This window comes from Echinococcus granulosus (assembly GCF_000524195.1).
Source record: "Echinococcus granulosus chromosome Unknown EG_S00041, whole genome shotgun sequence".
NCBI lineage: Eukaryota > Metazoa > Platyhelminthes > Cestoda > Cyclophyllidea > Taeniidae > Echinococcus > Echinococcus granulosus.
Genome location: NW_020170421.1, coordinates 449090 through 467783, shown reverse-complemented (window position 1 = coordinate 467783; position 18694 = coordinate 449090). Strand labels below are relative to the sequence as shown.

General features: G+C 45.4%; 1 protein-coding gene across 1 annotated transcript; it reads right to left on the bottom strand. All coding sequences in view use genetic code 11, as the record gives it.

Moving 5' to 3' along the window:
• Window positions 1–5340: 5340 nt before the first annotated feature.
• On the bottom strand, window positions 5341–12617 carry EGR_05529 (Zinc finger protein 287; the record flags this gene model as incomplete). Its single annotated transcript, XM_024494778.1, has 6 exons — window positions 5341–5391; window positions 5726–5943; window positions 7119–7218; window positions 7865–10425; window positions 11419–12282; window positions 12320–12617. The coding sequence occupies 6 exons, from the start codon at window positions 12615–12617 to the stop codon at window positions 5341–5343; spliced, it is 4092 nt and encodes a 1363-aa protein (XP_024350826.1).
• Window positions 12618–18694: the final 6077 nt, after the last annotated feature.

Below are 18694 nucleotides of genomic sequence, written 5' to 3'. Positions count from 1 at the left end.
ACCCTCTGGCGGTTAGCTTGTCATTTAAGTATCGTGTTACAACGAGGAAGAAGTCGTAAGTCAGGTGATTTCAAAAGAAGGGAAAAAATATTAAGAAGAATTCAGATATCAGTGCTGAAAAAACCCACCACCAAGGTGCATGAATGGTGAGTTGGTATTTGAGGCAAAAAACTGCGGTTTATAGAGGCAAGACGAGTGGAGGAAGCGGGTAAATGGTGCACCAAGTACTGTGTCGCCCTATCAATCACCAAGGGCGACGTCAATGTTATGGCCCATTCCCTGCCTCCCACATTCAAGGGTGTGTTTGTGTAGGCGGATTGGAACTAATGCGTGGTAAATCAAGAAACGAAAGATCAAAAGATAGGGTAGGTAATATAGCGAAGATTCCTCGCCTCTATTCTCCTGCTTTCGAAAATCTGGCGCCATCTGCAGCAAACACGAGGAACGTGGCCCCAGATCCACCTTTCAGGGTGTTGCTACGGCAATTAAAAGGTCCGCCACAGTAAACAACCCTGATAACATGTACCTATGCCACCAAGAGTTGAGGGAGGGAGGTGAAGTTCTACTTGTCCATTTGATAGATAGTCGCCTAGCGTAAGTCCGCACATTACCGCAGGGGGAATTGAGTAGGTGAGATTTCGGAAAAAAACTGCAAACAAGGCCCTATAAGATAATACAGCGAATACACATGGGATGGCTGTATTTTTTTAGTCACCCGTAGAAAAGGCGAGCGCGTTCACAATGGAGAGCTGAAGCTGCCGTCCTCCCACCCTCTTTCTCGCCCAGGTGCACAGGATCGTGCATAACTTGTCCATGATCAAACACACCTGATCAAGGCATCCGCATGTCCTCACACGCACGCATGCACGAACGCGCACACACCCACCCAGATTAGAAAATTCGATTAGAAAGGTGGCATTAGAGGTGTTTGTACAAGGTGAGTGAGTGGAGATCACGAGGAGACGGTAAATCCTGATTGGATAGCTGGTGGTTGATGGAATGAGTAGACGTCACACACACACACACACCCAGGCAAAGAAATCGATTGGACAAACGCACTTTATGGTCACACAGAATGCCGAAATGGTTAAAAGGAGGATATGCCCAAGTGAATACCTTCCGTTTTTAGCGGAAATAGCGAACTTAATGACCCAGGTATTCCAAAACCACAAAGTCGCGTGGTTAAGATAGATAGACAGAGTGTGTGTCTACCGAGGTCTAATTGTGGTGGAGGCATTCGAAAAAGCTTACACTTAGTTCCTCCCAGGGTAGGAGGTAAATGCGCGTTTCTGGATACGATTAGCATAAAAACGGAATAACACTGTGCACGTGAATGTGACGACAAATGCCCGGTTTCGTTTCGCGTCGAAGGTAGTAGAATCGGCACCCTCCTCGTGAATTCACACACCATGTTAAGGCTAGGTAGATAACATGATACTAACACTTTATGTATTTGTTTTACTCAATTGCATAGGCCATAAATTAGCATGATTTATTTAAATGAGGTGGATCAGAACAATGAACTATGCAGCATTTACGTGAACAAATCCGCAGAAAACAGGAGGGTGCGGCTGGAGGAACCGCAATCGTAGACTGCATCAGTGATTAATTCATTCCCTTAGGGGCAAGAGACTGGGAGACTTACCCACGCTTTGGTCTTAGAGTACCTCAACAACACCAGCAGCTAATTTCTCAATAAACCACACAAACATAGAATTTCCTAGCAAAGCAAAATTCATTCCAAGAATGTTTTCTATAGCGACGCACAAGCGCCAGGAGTGTTGCCTGGTAGCATTAGCAACAGCAGCCTTGTTAAGGTCTTGGTGAATCACTACACCATCACGATGTCAGAGACCAAGACGGGAGAATTAAGTACACGCCAATTCGACCGAACCTGGCTTTTTCCACAGTTGGTCAAAGGACATCAACGCTATACAATCGGTGGAGAATAATAATGGGCAAACAAACAAATGCAAACGTTCGTCGACCGTATGGAACTTAGCGACAAAATCCCACACTTCAGTAACCATGGCTATTTACAGATTTGGTTACCATGACAATACATCAGACTGGTGGCAGTTGAGAGCTCAAGGCAACCCATTCCCTCTAGTATGGAAAATTCGACTCGGAAGACTACAAAAGCGTTCAGTTCAGTTCCGAAATCCCAGTCGTTTTACTGAGCTCTGAGTTTCGTACATCAGTAACCTGACATAGTAATGTGGGGAGAGTAAAAACAAAGAACTTCTAATAGCGTAAATTCACACAACACCACAGCGGGCTCATCGAGATCTGATGAGATGAATGATCAAGAATCCCATGAATGACGAAATGCTCTCAGGAAACTGCGTAAAAGCAGTACAATAGCTAAAAACAGCCCCGAAAAACTTCTAGCCTCTATTGTCACCATTTGCATCCAACCTGACAATGTTGATCGCATTGTTCATGTGGTTATACAGGGTGATGGTTGAGTTGCCTTACTTCTCCCCACCCTTCCCACGTGAGAAAGGGTTGCTTACGCTAGCTAGGCTGACCGTATCTCAGAGGTCACAGCGGTCTAGTAGTGGCATGACGCTAAAAGTACACATCATGGTTGGATTCACCCTAATCTCTGAAGTGTTCATGACGTGCGTAGAGGTGGTGGTAAAAAAGGACTGGGAAAAAGCTTTTAACATCTTGGCTATCAAAAGTTGCTTTTCTGCTTTGTAATTAGAGAGCAAACCCATCTTTTCTCTTTCCGACAAAACTGACCGACTCTAACCGTTAACACCTTGTAATATCATGATTTCGGAGATGAAATACTCGTTAGAATTAGTGATTTACTGCAATGGGCAAACTGAAAAGAGAGAGTAACCTTCTTTGATAGTTTGCCAAGTCACAGTGCATAAATGGTTGCGAGCCTACAAATTCCACTAACTGGCAGGTCTTCATCGCATCGATACTGCAGTCAGTAGACAGAAATGATTTAATAAGAAGCCAGATTTTACTCAGTTTTTATTCACCATCCCCCCAATCTTAGGCATTGATCTGACCCCTCACTACGCTCCACGTGTACCCACACACAGCCAAGACGTCATGTCAGGGGTCAATGTAAAATCCCCTCTATGTTTCAGTTACTACTGGGTTCGGGAATTTAATTCTACAGATGTCGGCAATGGAAGCGACCTTAGATATTCGGGGGATAGCTGTGTTCGCTTATAGGCTTTAGGGCGAAAACAATCACCGCGGTTGATTAGCTCATCTGTCCAATGACTGGTAATGCCATGAAGTTTATTAAGTCAGTAGAAAGTAAAATATTAGGACTCTCACTTCGAGTTAGACAAAGTGGGTGATGAAACCATATTGTAGCCATAAGCACAGAGCGTTAGGATCATTAGATCCAACAGTAATCGTGAATTACCCACCAATGGAATGGGTCCTCTGTCTTGGGGAAATTTTAATCCCTCTTTTCCTCCCTAGGCCGTGGGTAGTAGCTTTGTCTGCTTCACATCATCAAACTTGTACATTTCGTTTGTTTTTTTTGATTTCCATTCGAGTGAGTTGGAGTCCTTTCCCGACTGGATTTTGCTCCAGTAAAATAGAAAGAAGCCAAGGAAATCTCTATCATTGAGAGGATGCATGAAAAGATAATTCAATCACAAAGGTGGTGGAGTGAAGTAGGCATGATTACACTAGACAGTCAGCCATTTAACTAATTTTGGCTGAGCAAGCGACGTCATGCGTAATCTATAAACGCGCACAAGCGTTAATGTCTGGCCAACACAGGGTGTCGTGGATTCATCAACAAGGGATTAAATTCTAGGGAGGCTTTAACAGACAGTGAAATAAATAGTGGAAAAAAAGAGTTATTCTCAATCTAAGATGGGTTAGTAGTTGCGTTGCGTTGCGCTCGAAAAGGAGGCATGGACCAAAAACACCAAGAAACGCCCATTTCTACTTAGCCAGTCCATCCGCACACCCGCAAACATAAACACATCTAACGGGTGCTAAAAGGATCGTCCTCTCTACAACATTGTTGGTGGTGTACCAAGCCAGGGAGAGTGATTGAATTATACAGCAGGGTATGTGAATGAGTGAGTGTACATGCACAGTTGGTATATAAAGGCTACCGCGCATAAGTTATGCAAGACTGCCCAGTTAAGCGCCCTCCCTTTTCCCTTCCCATCCTCGTTCCCCATCACGCCCCCACCAGTGGTGGTAGTAGCAGCAGTAGCAGTCTTCCGGCGAGAGTGAGTGAGAGAGAGGCTAGGGAAAGCCTGTTAGCTTCCGCGTACGTGTGCTGAGTTGGGTTTAGCCTAGTCCAGCTGAGTTGCATCGTATCCGACCATGTTTATTTAAAGAGCAGGGAAGAGAGAGGAAGGGACTGAGCAGTGGTAGGCAACCATCCGGTTGAGACTATACGTGCACTCCCAGAGTAAACAGAGCGTATTTCGTTTTTTGCGGCACTCTATCCTCTCCCTCAAGGGTCGTGCAATGGGAGATTCAGGTCAATGATGATGCACTCTCCCATGGGCAATATAACTCTCACATAAAATCGGCTAGTCGATGTCCACTTCGACTTCTCCCCTCGACAATAATGTAAAAACCACAATTTCCTCCAAGGGTGGTTAAACCATGGACTCAGACTTCTCACAAACTTCAAATGCACATCCTCCCTTTTACACAACTCACTTCAGAAGTATTAGGAGGAATGAAATTTGTTAAAAGATGTATAGGATTTAAAACTCCAATGCCTTTCGATCTCACGGAGAATGATCGTGGTGTACCATTAGTGCTTGTATGATGCGCCGATTTGGTGAACCTCATACAACGGTGAACCGAAGAAAAAAACGCTTTGAACGGTTTAAAAGCGCTTCAATTCACTTCAAACCTGGGTAACGAGGTAATTTACACATGCTCTCGACTAGGCATGGGAACGAATAGTGGAGATAAACGAAGTTAAGAGCAAACTAAGGTGATCGCCTAGTAATAGACTACGCCAAACATGAATTTCGCTTTAACTGATTCCACTAGAAATTCATTCCACGGTTTTATACTGTGACACACATCCTCACCACTGGCATCGAAATTGCAAAGTTACATCGGTTCAGGTTCATCAAAAGGAAACAACACGATACACCGTTTGCGTTGTTGAATGAACAATAGATGGACGAATGGTCAAACAAGTACAAGTACCCCATAGCCGGTGCATTTTGATTGGAGTAAGTGATGCCTCAGAGTACCATTTCAGAGAGGTAAAAAACACACTCGAGAAACGAGCTTAATTGGTAGCACAAGGGGTTGTGCTGGCATACGAAATTTGGAGCATGATTAGTGTACTGTCACACGTAGTGAATACCACCTTCAACCAATTACAGTGACGTGGACCAGAGTTGAAATCGCTGCTAGGACTTCCTAGATGAGAAGAGAAAATTAAAGATCAAAATAAAACAAAATCCTACGCCTAGTATAGCAAAAATCCACCGATGAGAGAATCGAAACACACACCATGTGTTGGAACCATAACCCACAAACAAGTCGATGGGTTTACTATTACACACCGTTCGTGTGTGTGCCCACGAACGCGATCGGACCGAATATGTATAAGAGTGGACTTAAAAGGGGAGGCCTCTCTACACGGGCTACGCATTCCAACGCATCCCACCATAAGGTCTAGTAATCCGGCCACGACATACGAAATCAGGCAATGGGAGGCTCTGTGCATGTGTGTGTAGCGGCATGTCCGTACGTGAGTGCGTGCGTGCGTGCAAGCAGGCATGCATGAAGGCACGGCTGCCGCCGCACAGCTGTGGGTAGACAAACACTCGTCGGGACACGCAAAGGGGAGTGGAGGCGGGAGGATAGGGCAGTCGGAGGGGGTGGGGGGAGCAAGGGTGTGAGTGGGCGGCTTGGGTGGATAGGCAAGCGTGAGGGAAGGTGATGGAGGGAGGGCGCAGTGCCAGAGCGCTGAAGAGGGTGAATCCTACACACACACACAGTCGCCGCTTCTGCTACTACTGCTGCGCTGCTGTTGCCGACTCGACCTGGCATGCGTGTGAGGCTGTGTGCGCACGTACGTGTGTGTGTACGTGTACGCGTGCGTGTGTGTATGTGTGAGCTGCAGAAGCAGCAGTCGACGCTGCCGCACGCCATGGCTAATCCACCGACTCTATCCCATCCACCCCTTCACCTACTCCTCTCAGGCCACACTACACCGCACCGCACCACCTCCCCTCCACTCTGCATCGAAATCACCCAGGCCAGAAGAGAGGGGCTTAATTAATATGAGGCAACAGCAGTAGACGAAAGTGATTTCGCTAGGGGACTGCCACAGAGTCTATACAAAGTGTCTAATCAGACAATCAACCGGAGAGACGCGCGAAGAGTAGAGACAGGAGACTTCTCCAGCTCTTTCCCTCGCTCACACACCGGTAAATACACATAAAAGAGACCGAGAATTGAACACGCCTAAAGCACACAATCTATTCCCTAATCGAGAGCAGGGGACTTGTGGAAATCAGTACACGGGAATCTGATCGTCTGGTGGATAGGATTAACATACTTTAGACCACGGCCTCAGCCCCTGTCGTGTGTTCCTGATCCTATGCTCCTGTTTCGTCCCGCTCTTCTCGCTCCCCCCTACCACAATCCCCCTTCTTCCCTTTGAGGTGCACCAGACACATCTGAGTCACTCCAGCCACTACCATCCCTCCTCCCAAATTTGCTCCAAACCCAGAGAGGTTATTAATGGCTCTACTGAGAGCCAAAATCCCATAGGGGGTGGGTAAGGGAGAGAATGGGAGAAAGCGTGATTTTCAGCCATCGGCGTAACGCGAGCCAATCCTAACAACCGCAGCTAGGCGGATCACTTCCGTCTTGGTGAAAAGTCGACTTCAAAAATACCACGACGACTCGATTATCGATTCGAAGGGGATGCTTCACTGATTTGGGGTTAGACCAATGCCTGGACAGTAGTGCATGTGTGGCTATGGCTGTTTGAAAGCTGTGCACAAACGATTTGCAACCGACTTCTCATGCTTCAAAGCCCTCGGAGCGCTAATTATGGCTTTGGGCTAGAGAAAACGGGATGGTACCCCTCCCCTTCTCTCTTGTCCCCTTTATCCCTCTCTCACACAGCTTACTGGGCTGCCTAATTGGTCGTGCAAGTGGGAGAGAGAGAACAGGGGAGGTGGCAAACCTTGTCCACAGTTCAGCGCGAGAAACAACGACAACACCCATGGCCTGGCGCAAGGAAAAAAAGTCGACGATTGAGGCTATTGCGCACCAGCCAGAAGAGTCCTCTAGGGGTTTTTACTCGGTTTACACTCGTTGAAATGCAAGACGGAGTCTCGTGAGCCTAATTTTCAAACTCCCTGATAGCCCAACTTCCAATACTTTGCACAAAAAAAGTACAGACCAGGGGGATGTGTAAGTTGGAGGAAAAAATTGCTGTAAAAATGTGTCGTCAGACCAAATGACACACTGCGGGAGACAGAAAATGAAGTAGCAAATTAAGGCAGCGAATTTCGAATGCCTCCGACACGTGGTACTTCTGGACTAATGATGCGCCAGATATATCTCACATTCACCTCAAAATCCAGACAGTTGGCACCTCTTGCAAAGTATATCATCATTCAATTAAACCGCTAGATGAGTAATCGCACAGCTCATCTCTGTGAGTAGATGCAATAATGTAGACGGGATTGGTTAAGACAGGTCTTTAAAACTGTATGCCACCGCCTATCTCAACTACCAACAACAATGAATATCTTCGAAGAAATACAAACGACTAATTATGATGACGAAAGGTCGGAAGAATTATTAGACTAGGAATCGCTGAAAAATGAGATTCAGTCGTTGCCTGATGAGAGAAAACTACTAAAATTACTGGTGTGGCTAGAGGAGTCTTTAGTGTCTTACCAGAGAGGAGACTGCCAAGGGAAGTAGGAGGCATTCCGCAGCCAGAGCCGAGCATGGGTAGAGGCATGGCGTGAGTTTCCCTCTGCTCGCCCAAATCGATGGGTTCGGAGAGCGATTGGGTATATTTGGCGCCCAGGGCTGAGAGCGAACGTAGGTGATCCACGGCATCACCAGTGGCAGGCATAGAAGGTGGTGTAGCCTGCTGATGATGCTGCTGTTGCTGTTGATGTGCCAGGTAGGGATTGGAAGAGAGCATTCTTTGGGATGGTGAGTTGGAAGGCATGAGCTGTTCACGTTGAAGGTGATGGAACTCCGGGGAGACACTTCCTTGGTGCTGCTGTTGTCGCTGTTGCTGGCGATACTGCAGCGAGGTGGTGTTGGGGGAGGTGTGAAGGAACACATTGGGCGGTGCTTGCTTGTAGGCCTCCTGACTGGAAGAACCATAGCTGGACTCGGACCAGGGACCCATGCCGCCAAGACCACCCACAGACGGGGGATTACAGTGCATGCCAGCGGAGGAGGGTGGATAATGTAGAATCGGAGAAGTGACTTGAGAACATTCGGGAACGCTTGTCTGGTGAGCCAGAGGTCGACTGGGTGGACGTTGATTCGTTCCTCCTAGTCCACCAACAAGTGGTGACATCGTGGATGCGCTAGCAGCTGATGCAGGTCCGATCTGGCCATGATTTGCTCTACCTGAGCCGGAAGCAAGATCTGCAGGTGATGTTGAACTGGAAGCTAGTGCGGCCATGGAGGGTAGTGGAACAGGTCCGTGTGAAGGTGTAGCCGCGGCTGAGCTCCTTCGTGAACAGACATCCACCTCACCGTTACGCTGCTCCGCTACGTCTACCGGTGGGTAGAGGGACGTTTCTCTCTTGGCCACGGCACTACGCCTTGCTATGCATCCGAGGTCTTCCAGCACTTCACCCAGACCGTCACGACTGCGCCCTTCAAAACGGTGATTTACCGCCGTGCCCATGGGATACATACTGAGAGGACGCATCGGTGTTCCTGAGGTTCTCGCGTATGCCGTCTTTCTTAGATCCACTGACTGGTCATCTATTGCGTCATGATCATACTGATCCTGTTCAGGCATTTCTTCATCCACACCCAAGTTATCTAACTCCTGTTCATCATCCACCTCCGAGTCATTCAACAACTTCTGACGCGAGTAGTTTTGAGTTCTGCGGAGCTGAGCGGAGGGATCAGTGTCATCCACTCCTTCACCGTAACGTCGATCATCAATCTCGTCTTCCTCATTCTCCTCGTCACCTTCCACATCATCATCTTCTTCCTCACGTCTTTCACCAAACTGTCGAGACAATGAGTAATCCATTACTTGGATTTTGTAAGCTCCACGTCCACGACCGCCACGGGAACCAGGACCACCCCGTCGAACTGCTCCAATATATTGACCACGAGGAGAGACACAACCGCTGTCGTAGCCACCACCTTCATCAATATCAGGAAGCCAATGGACGCCATCAGGGCCTCGGCCACGTCCACGACCTCTGCCTCGACCCCGACCACGGCCTCGCGTCGAAGGATCCTTATTTGCATAGGCTGGTAGATGAGGGCTATGCCGAGAGACCAAGTGAACAGCCATTGCCTCGGCAATACAAGGCTCTAGGTTGTAGAGACGTTCTAGATGGGGCTGTAGCAATTGCTGTAGCTTTGGTCGTCGCCCGCGTTTTCGTGGCGGGGCTGGAGCTACGAGCGGAGCGCCGGAACTGCCGGTCAGTTGGTTCTCTAACGACTCAACCATATGAAGTTCGTCAGAAGTGAGGGCACGACTGGAAGCGAACACTGCGTGCACCACATGAATTGGCTGATCCTCCAAACTGACGATTACTTCGTCGATGGCCATATTAACATTCTCAGCCAACGCCTCACCGGTCGCGAAGGGAGGGAGAAGAGAGCGGGCATACTCGCGCGCGGCCTCCGATTCAGGTGCATTGGGGTCCAAACCGGAGGTTTTTTCTAGAACTGCAAGGAGGGAGGGGAGAATGTGTGCCGTGGTGTTGTTGGGGTCACCGACAAGGTTCTGTTGTCCAGGTGAGGCAGAGGAGGGGGCGGAATGCGGCATGGAAGTGGAGGAAGTGGTGCAAGTTATCTGGAAGGCGTTTTTGCTCTGCCCGACAGAAGGGGAGTTCGGTGAGAAAAGTTCTAAAGACTCATCTTTGTCGATAGAACCTAGGGCCCCATTGATTTCAGAACCGGAGGCGGGTAAGATCCCGCCACCTGCGGTGGTCTGAAGTACGGGAGGAGGAGGGAGTGGGCGGTGGAGGGCGGCGAAGGGATTGGAGCCGGGCGACATCAGACCAGCGGCGGCAGCAGTGGATGAGGTTTTAGAGTGCTTCTGACGGTAGTGTTCGGTCAGAATACCCTTCTCCTGGCAGGTGAAGGAGCAGAGATCACAATGGAATGGATTTTCGCCAGTGTGCTTGTTGTAGTGAAGGTCCAGTGATTCCTTTGTCCGAAAGCGTCGCTGACATTCAGGCCAAGTGCAATGAAACTTCTTTTCGGAATCTACAAAGAAAAGAGTAAAGACCTTCATCGGCCTACTGACTTGAATAAAAACAGTCTCTCGAAATTTTATTATCTCCAGGAGAGCTGTTAACGCAATATTTACTCTAACATTAAGGTAGTGCCTAACTAGCGTTTAAGGAATTGCAATGAACCGACTGGAAAATTAGACATGAAAGAAGTTTTAACATTAGTAGACAAAGTAGGCAAACGTGATTTAGAAGTATTCAATGAACATGTCATTCAATCAGCTTGCTGGAGTTCGAAATCCCTAAAATTAAGATTCAAAAAATGAAATCAGTTCTTAACGGATTCAAAGAAACTGGAGCACATCCATCAGTTATAGTATCTAATAAATTAAGACCATTTTAATCCCATAAACAAGGTAAGATATCCCCGAGAATTCTATTATCGGTCCGTCTGAAGATCATGATCACTCACTTCGCTACCTCAGAAGTTGCACATTGCTTCAAGTTTAGTCTTGCGAAGAACATCAAAAACCTTTTGGCTAAAAGCCTCAAAATTTTTGAAGAAAAAGTGTCTTCGTTGGTGAACAATTCGAGGACTGGTTGGTGCTTTAGAAAGTCTGCATTACTCAAAGCAACCAAAGTTGAAGCGCTGTCAAAATAAGGGCATAATTTCGCTTAAAATTGAACGCACGGAGCACAAGGTGTATTACGGGTGGCAACGGTTCACCAAAATAGTATCAGACCGCACGACTTCGATGTGAGTAACATTACAAAAAACGGTGCACCTTAATCAACTTAAAGAGTTCGATTCTTTAAAGCATGACCACTTCTCGACTTTTTTGATCTACTCCGAATTAGGCAGATAAAATGAGAATTCTATGAGATTCAATGGAACAGGAAACAAAAATTCAACACCTAGATTGCTTAGTATAAACGGTTATTCCCCTTTAAATCACAATATTGCAGGACTATACTGTACCTTAAACAGTCACACCACAAACTTTGTAAAGAATGATACGGTACTAACCATCGTGCGTTGCAACATGGCGCTTGAGGTGAGTTTTTCGATGAAACACGAGAAGACATCCGTCAATCGGGCAAGGGTATTGCTTGGGTTGCATGTGATGAAACTCATCACGATGATTTTTAAGATATTTCGGAGTGCGAAAAGCTCGATCACACCCTTCAACATCGCAGATGTAAGGCTTTCTGGGATTATGTATATCGGCATGGTATTTCAAGCGAAGCTTCGTCTTAAAAGTACGACCACATTCCTCACACTGATAATTACTCATTCCACTGTGGGTCTGCTCGTGATTTCGCAACTGCATTTCATTGGGAAAATTAAGGTTGCATAATTCGCAGTGGTGTTTGCCGTCACCTGCTTCAACATGCGTGGACTCAATATGCTTCAGGAGGTTTTTGCCATATTGTGTAGAATAGGAGCAATGCTGACATTGATGTCTTTTTGTAATTTGACCCGCATGCTTCTTAAGGTGACTTCGAAGTGACGACCTGTTAGTATAGATGGCACCACAGAGCTCACACTCGTATTCTTCAGAGTCACCAGCGACTGAGTTATCACAGTTTGAATTGACTGAGGGATGGTTTTCGTAATTCGTTCCTGAAAAGCCCATAGCCAAAGGCATGGACCGACACTCCTGTCCATCGACAAGAGATGTGTCTAGGCCACCACCGATAGATTGCACGCTATATGAGAGTACAGGGTTCTTTTCAGAGGGCATAGACGCAGGAATTGCGTTTGACACAGCGGTTCCAAGAGAATTTTGCATAGAGAGGGATTCATGAAGTAGTTGGCCGTGTGGCCCCGCGTCAACAGATGCAACGCGTCTGTAATCGACGGCTACATCTTCATTATAGGTAGTAACACCTTGGAATATCATATGAGCCAAACAAAGAAAGCTTACCGGGATCAGTAGGCGGTGGTCCAGCATCGTAACGGAAGGAAGACGCATACTTGTCCAGGTGCCGTAGCCTTTCTTTTAAAACAGGGTTGTTTGCAATTTTCCGTTCATCATCACTGGTATCATCTTCTTCATCATCCTCACTTGAAGTTTCAGAATCGCTATCAAAATCCTGTGCCTTGCTTGAAGTGTGTCCAGCAAGTAAGTCCACTTTGAACCCGGCGCACTCCTGTTCGTTTGGGAGCAATTTTGCGTCTTCTGTGAAATTATCACCCTTAGACAACTGAAGTGAAGTTGACATGGTGCATTACATATACACCGGCACGGTGACTTCACTATGTATGACGGAATACCGTAATACCTAGAAGGCTAAAATGACACGAAGGGCGACGTAACGAGGTTTCAAGGTTAAAAATTTCATAAGGCGCCACAAATTGAGATGACAAAGAATGAATTATTAAAACAGAATCTAGGTGATAGTTATGGTAAAATAAAATTAAGATAGTTTTAAAATTACAACTACAAAAAGCGATTTGGCTTCATATTACAACTTTTGATGGTGTAAATTAATTGTTGGCATTACAGGCATACTTGATGATTGAACACAATTGCAATATATGTTTACAGACCTTTTTGACAGCTAAAACACTTAATAAGAGATGCGTAATGTAGCGTCCCGAGACTCCCTGAAGACGAAACAAGACAAAGTACTCGGGCAGAATATATATATTCAGCACGGAGAAGGTGTCTGGGCTATTGGTATGGCCCAAAAGGCCAGCCCACCCAGCGAGGTACAAGGGGGCTAATTCGAAGTACAAAAGTGGCGCCTCACCAGAACCGAGGGATAAACCACTATCGTATTACAGTAAGGCAAATTTTTTAGACAATCGCTGAGTAAATCGTGGTATTTATGCGTATTTGCAAAACTAGTTTAGCATAATTTCACCATATTCCAACGAAGACTAATAAGTAACCGCTTTGGGAATCTTCTATTCTGATCCTCCAGTGCTTATTCTTTTCTGAATCTGCTAAATACACCTTTACGTTAATTTGTACAGCTGTGGTGCCGCGGGTACTCCCTGAATCCGAAGGACTTAATACCGGGGAGGAATAGGCATTGCCGACGTTCAGAGGGGCTGGGGGCTACTGGCACTTTACGGATGTTATACCGCCCAGCAGAAGTACAAAGACCAAGTCTTATGTGCCCACTCAGTCAAAACGCAGAGTTAAACAAACATTTGAGTCATTAAATGTAATCAAAATTGGGTTTTGATACTCATTTTTCACATGACTAGTTTAACGCGTCGCATATTAATCCTTTGGTTATGAATGACAAAAATGAATTTATCCAGTTGAAGACTTGCACTTATTTAAATAGTTAATAAAGGCATCACTACCTAGTTTAAGTTTGGCTCCGTACATCCTCGTTGAAGTCGTACTAATGCAAATATGTATGGTATGATATATATGAATAATGCACAAAAGAGTTGGGAGGTGGCTAACATAATTTGAGGGCCATGCCGAAGATTGTAGAGAAAACAACAGGGGAAGCGCAAGTGTCCCTGTGGTTCAACACCCAGTCAGACCAAATATCAAGTTGGTACGCCACTTCTCTTCTCGTTTGAGTTTCTGTTACGTCTGTCCTCACGTTTCAGGTGCTTTATAACCACCCACGAACCAATAATGTCGGCTTTTGAATTTTTTTGTTTATGAGGGGACATTGATCACAACGGCAATGGAGTGTGCCGGCAATTCCAATTTATCCAGATTTTCGTCCTATCTGTCAGAGCTCCCCAGGCACCTATCTACTTATCTACTTATCAAAATTTCGAAAGTTCGATTAATTCTGATGTTAAAAATCCAAAGCTTTAGTAAAATCCATCGTCAAATGCAATTTATGCAAATGGTTCTCAGTTTCCCGCGTTAAAATATTTTTAGAGTTTATCGACAAAAGTGATTCCTGTGTTAAATCCACCAGAAGACAAGGTGATCGTCATTGGGAAGGAAACTGGTGAAGATTTTACGTGTACAAAGGGTTCAGCGTTTTCTTCACTCACCTTAACTTATATACACTTGAATAGAGGAGGTAATTACAAGGAGGAGATTCCAGGACATAAGATCGAGGTTATATGACTTTGGAGTTAGTTTCCACCTCATCGGCCAGTGGTGTCCGCTTAGTCATAAGGTTCCTACATACTGACCGCTCCTCGACTAAAAGGTACTGCAGAGCCCTGAGACTTCCCCGAAGGCATAATACTTCGGTAGAATATGTACTGTCTGCATCGAGAATGGCTGGAAGTAATTGACTTGGCCCACAGACCATGCCGTCCAGCGGAATTACAAAGGTCCTGACATTCAGTGTCCGCGTAACCAAAACGAAAAGTTAAGCAGATTATCAAAGTACTACACAGCCTTCCTCGTCTTTTGACCATCCTTTCCAAGGCTTCTCTTGGTCACCCTCAAGGGTCGGCCATCACAACGTATTTGGTGCTGTAAGAAAAATACCAGCGAGCCAATTGCGACAGCCGTTGGTACTCCACGCAGCTAAGAAGGTATTTGATCGTAACTTCACTGATTCCTCTTGGCAATTCCATTGGATCTGGTGTTTTAATCTGTTTGGGAACTGTATTGGAGGAAAAAGAATGCACTGGTCATTACGTGCTTCCATCATTGGTCGTAAGAACATTGGCCTAAAAGCAGTTGTTTAAGGAGGGACGGTGTTTAAAATAGTTTTGTGGGGGTAGAGTTTCGCTTCTGTTCCTCCTTGCCACGCTGTTCTCATTTCAGAGCTAACCAGCCATTTTTCACTGGGTTCTATTCAGCTAGTGGAGAGGTGGGGGAGGCATCGTGTGTTCACTTCATTGACATCTTCATACAAGTACCGTGGAGAGCCCCGTAACCAACATATCCAGATGGTTCAAGGCAAGCATCGCTTCAGTTGTTAACAACATTCCTGCAGAACGCGGGACTGGAGTAGTTGCCAAATGCAGACGTTGTTTTCAGTCCTTCTGTTAGGGGTGGTCATAGAATAGGCCCACCCACAGCATCTATCCTTCTTCCCTCATGCTAAGGTTTGACATTCTGGAATAAGAATCGTGATCACTGCCTCTTAAGGATCGGGTTCTCTCCCCATTGCCACCAATGTGGAACCCTCAGACTTCCCTGAAGACAAAAGAAGACACAATGCCAAAGCTGAGGGCCTAAGTGGGGGCTGCTCGCATGGCTTGAAGGCCATACCGCGTAGCGGAAGTACAGGAGCGCGCCCTTTGGTACCCGCAAAATCAAAACGAGGGATTAAACAGGCAGTCAAAGCACTACAGTACATTCAAGCAAATGTATTACACTTGTTTAGGGCTCCCTAAATAGGCGAAAATTCAAAAAGTCTCTGGTAAAAAAAGTGCTATTTTTAGGAAAAAGTAGACTGTTAATTTTCTTATGCATGTGCATGCACTCAATTCCAGAGGACGGAGATTAGTTATACTTATATTGCACTTTTCAATTAATTTGTCTGTTTTATTTTAAACTTGGAATCACTATTACCATACATAAAATGCTTAAGCCGTTTAAGATGTGAAGAGCTAGCAGAAAAATTCGTACTTTATGTGGGGTATAATGATGCGTGAAGAACTTATCGACGCCATAGGATCGGATTTGTGGAATGCCTACCAGCAAGACAGCGCCACAGCCACACGTTGTCAAGACCTCCTGACACGAGGCGATGTGGTATGATTTGTAGATGGGTGTTAAATATGAAGGGGCTTGACAACTGAAGTACATTTGTAATTCACAGTCTAAAATGAGTCAGTTAGGTGAGATGATTTCCATTGATGATGGTTGGGGGTAAAATCACACTTATGGTGGATGTAAATAAGCAAACAAAATCCAGAGTTATTTCGTGGGCTCGAAACCAACGGATCAGGTGGAAAACTGTCGGCTCAGGGAGTCTGAGTGGCGAATGTGCAGGGAGTTGTGGATAGAGTTGCCTATGCAATTGCATTCTCAACAAAATAGGCCATTCAGGACCAGTTTTAACTAATTTTGTATGCAGGTACATCAAGAATAGCAAAACAACAGTTCTTACCGTGCACATATCTGAACCTTAAATGTAAGCAACAATTTCTTGGCTTTATTTCCTTCAAAGCAGTACTAACAATTATTCACCAAGTGAAATAACTCCAGATAATTTTGCAGATTTCACAGTCAAGTCTCGATTGTGTCTCATATCTGATGGCTGCCTGTCGGTGGGTTAAATTGGAGCTTATCATGTGGTTCATGTTCGCCCAAAAATCAAAAGGAATGTAACCTCTTAATGATGGAGTTTCTCACTTCTTCTTCATTGATGTTCTTTTGCCTCAGGAGGGTGATTAGTTGAGACCACGTGCATGGCCGACGAAGCTTTTTATCTCTACCAGGTTACGCATTAACACTTCACCTCCACGTCAAGATAATGCCACTTTATACTCCAGTGTCGATTAAGTAGTGTTAGAAGTAAATGCAACGAATGAACTTTTCTTAAAGTTTCTCAAGCTCTAAGCTTGAGTCCCAAATGTCAAGTGACACGTGGGTTGAAAAAAATAGCAATCCAGACTAAAAACTGGAGAAATGGCGACTCAAGCACGGGCAGTTGGGTCAGGTCATCACACAGAGACAAGTTAGCTCACAAGTTGGGGGAATATGCGAAAAAGGGTTGGAAAATTACGGTGACCCACACGCACACACACAGAGAGAGAGAGAGGTACCACCCTAAATCCAGTAGGGTAAATGAAGCGACAAACTTACGCATTTCTACAATTCTGATGGTGCGGGTGATGTTGTCAGTGTCAATGCCAAAAGTGCTCATGGGCTCCTAATGTCGAGATGATGTGACTATCTTTTGGGCAGACCCCTCTTTACACGCTGACTTATTGTACTCAAAGCCTTCCTATACAGCTTGGCAAACAGTGTTGTAGCTGGAGTGCAGGTCATTGTAAAACGTCTACTTTTTGTTTTAAGGGTAACCTAACTAACACAAAAAATCATACCCTAGAGCAGATTGTATTTCAAAATAGATTAAGTTTATTTGTGTTAATAAAATCACTTAACAGGAGTAGTCCATCAGGGCCGCATTTCACCTTAAATGAGACAGTGAAAACTCAAAAATAAAAGAGGAAAGCATGGAACGAATTAAATGACACAGAACTTGAAATCGCGCCTTCATCTTTGGTCAGGCACTTTTATGCCGGACAAACTGTTCGTTCGCTCACTCTCCCGTTTGGCCGTCCAACCGTTCCCTCGCTCATTCTTTTACACCTCGAACCAAAGAACATGGTGTGCCTATGCAGCACAAATTTGAAATGGTACAGCAAGTAATTGAGGGAAAATCCGGTTAACTGAGGCAATTTGCTGAACAATTACATGGACGGATTTTCAATTAACCTCGGGTAAAAACACCAGTTTTGGAAGGCTTCACCATTTTAAAGATGCGAGATACTACATTAAACAAAGTCTGAACCCATTCATCTCAAGAAAATGGAAAAAAAATCCATTTCAAAACAAACAGAAAAGCAGATGTCACATGACATAACTTGTGATAACCAGGCAAGATGACAGGCAATGCGAAATTTTGGTCACGCGGCAACTTTTGATGGTTTGAGGAGGAATCTTCCGAAAATTTGTGACTTGACTTGAAGCAATTGCCGCAATTTTAACCTTAATTTGCTGACTGGCGTTTCCATCGACATTGACATTAAGAAAATTTTTAGGGGATTTGGTACAATAGGGTCTACTAGCTAAAATTCTATTGCTATTTTTGGAGTGTTAAAAAGACAGAGGGCATCAGGGTTAGAGAACGTTTGCCCAACTTTAAGGCGTCAATCAAAAGTAACTGGTATCCAAGTTCCCAGCTAGGCTCCATGACCCAAACACGTAAGAGGAACCCCCCTACTTATAAGTAGTTTGCTAAGCCAAAGGTCTCGGGACAGCATAATACATAAGGGAGAGTGTAGAAATGTGGGTATTGGTGGATGCCGAACCCCAAGGAATGGGTAGTAGAGGCTGTGGAGTTCGGTAACCTAGACCTGATGCATGCTTTCAAATTTCCAGTTTCTTTACGTCATTATACTTTACTAGTTGCACTTTTGAAGGTGCTTGTGTGTTGCGTAATTAAAAGGTGTCATCGTATCGCCTCAGAAAAGACGTGCCGCCTCGTTCCATCTACTTCTTTCACCTCATAGTTTTTTCTCAATCATAACTTCCCCTTTTTCCTACTGCATTGGAAACATCAACACTTCGCTCGACGAAAAGAGCACTGACATTCCACTAACCCCAGTATATTCGGCAAGCCATAGTACTCTTTACCAATTATGACGTAAATATTGTGCTTGACCCAACAAAATGGCT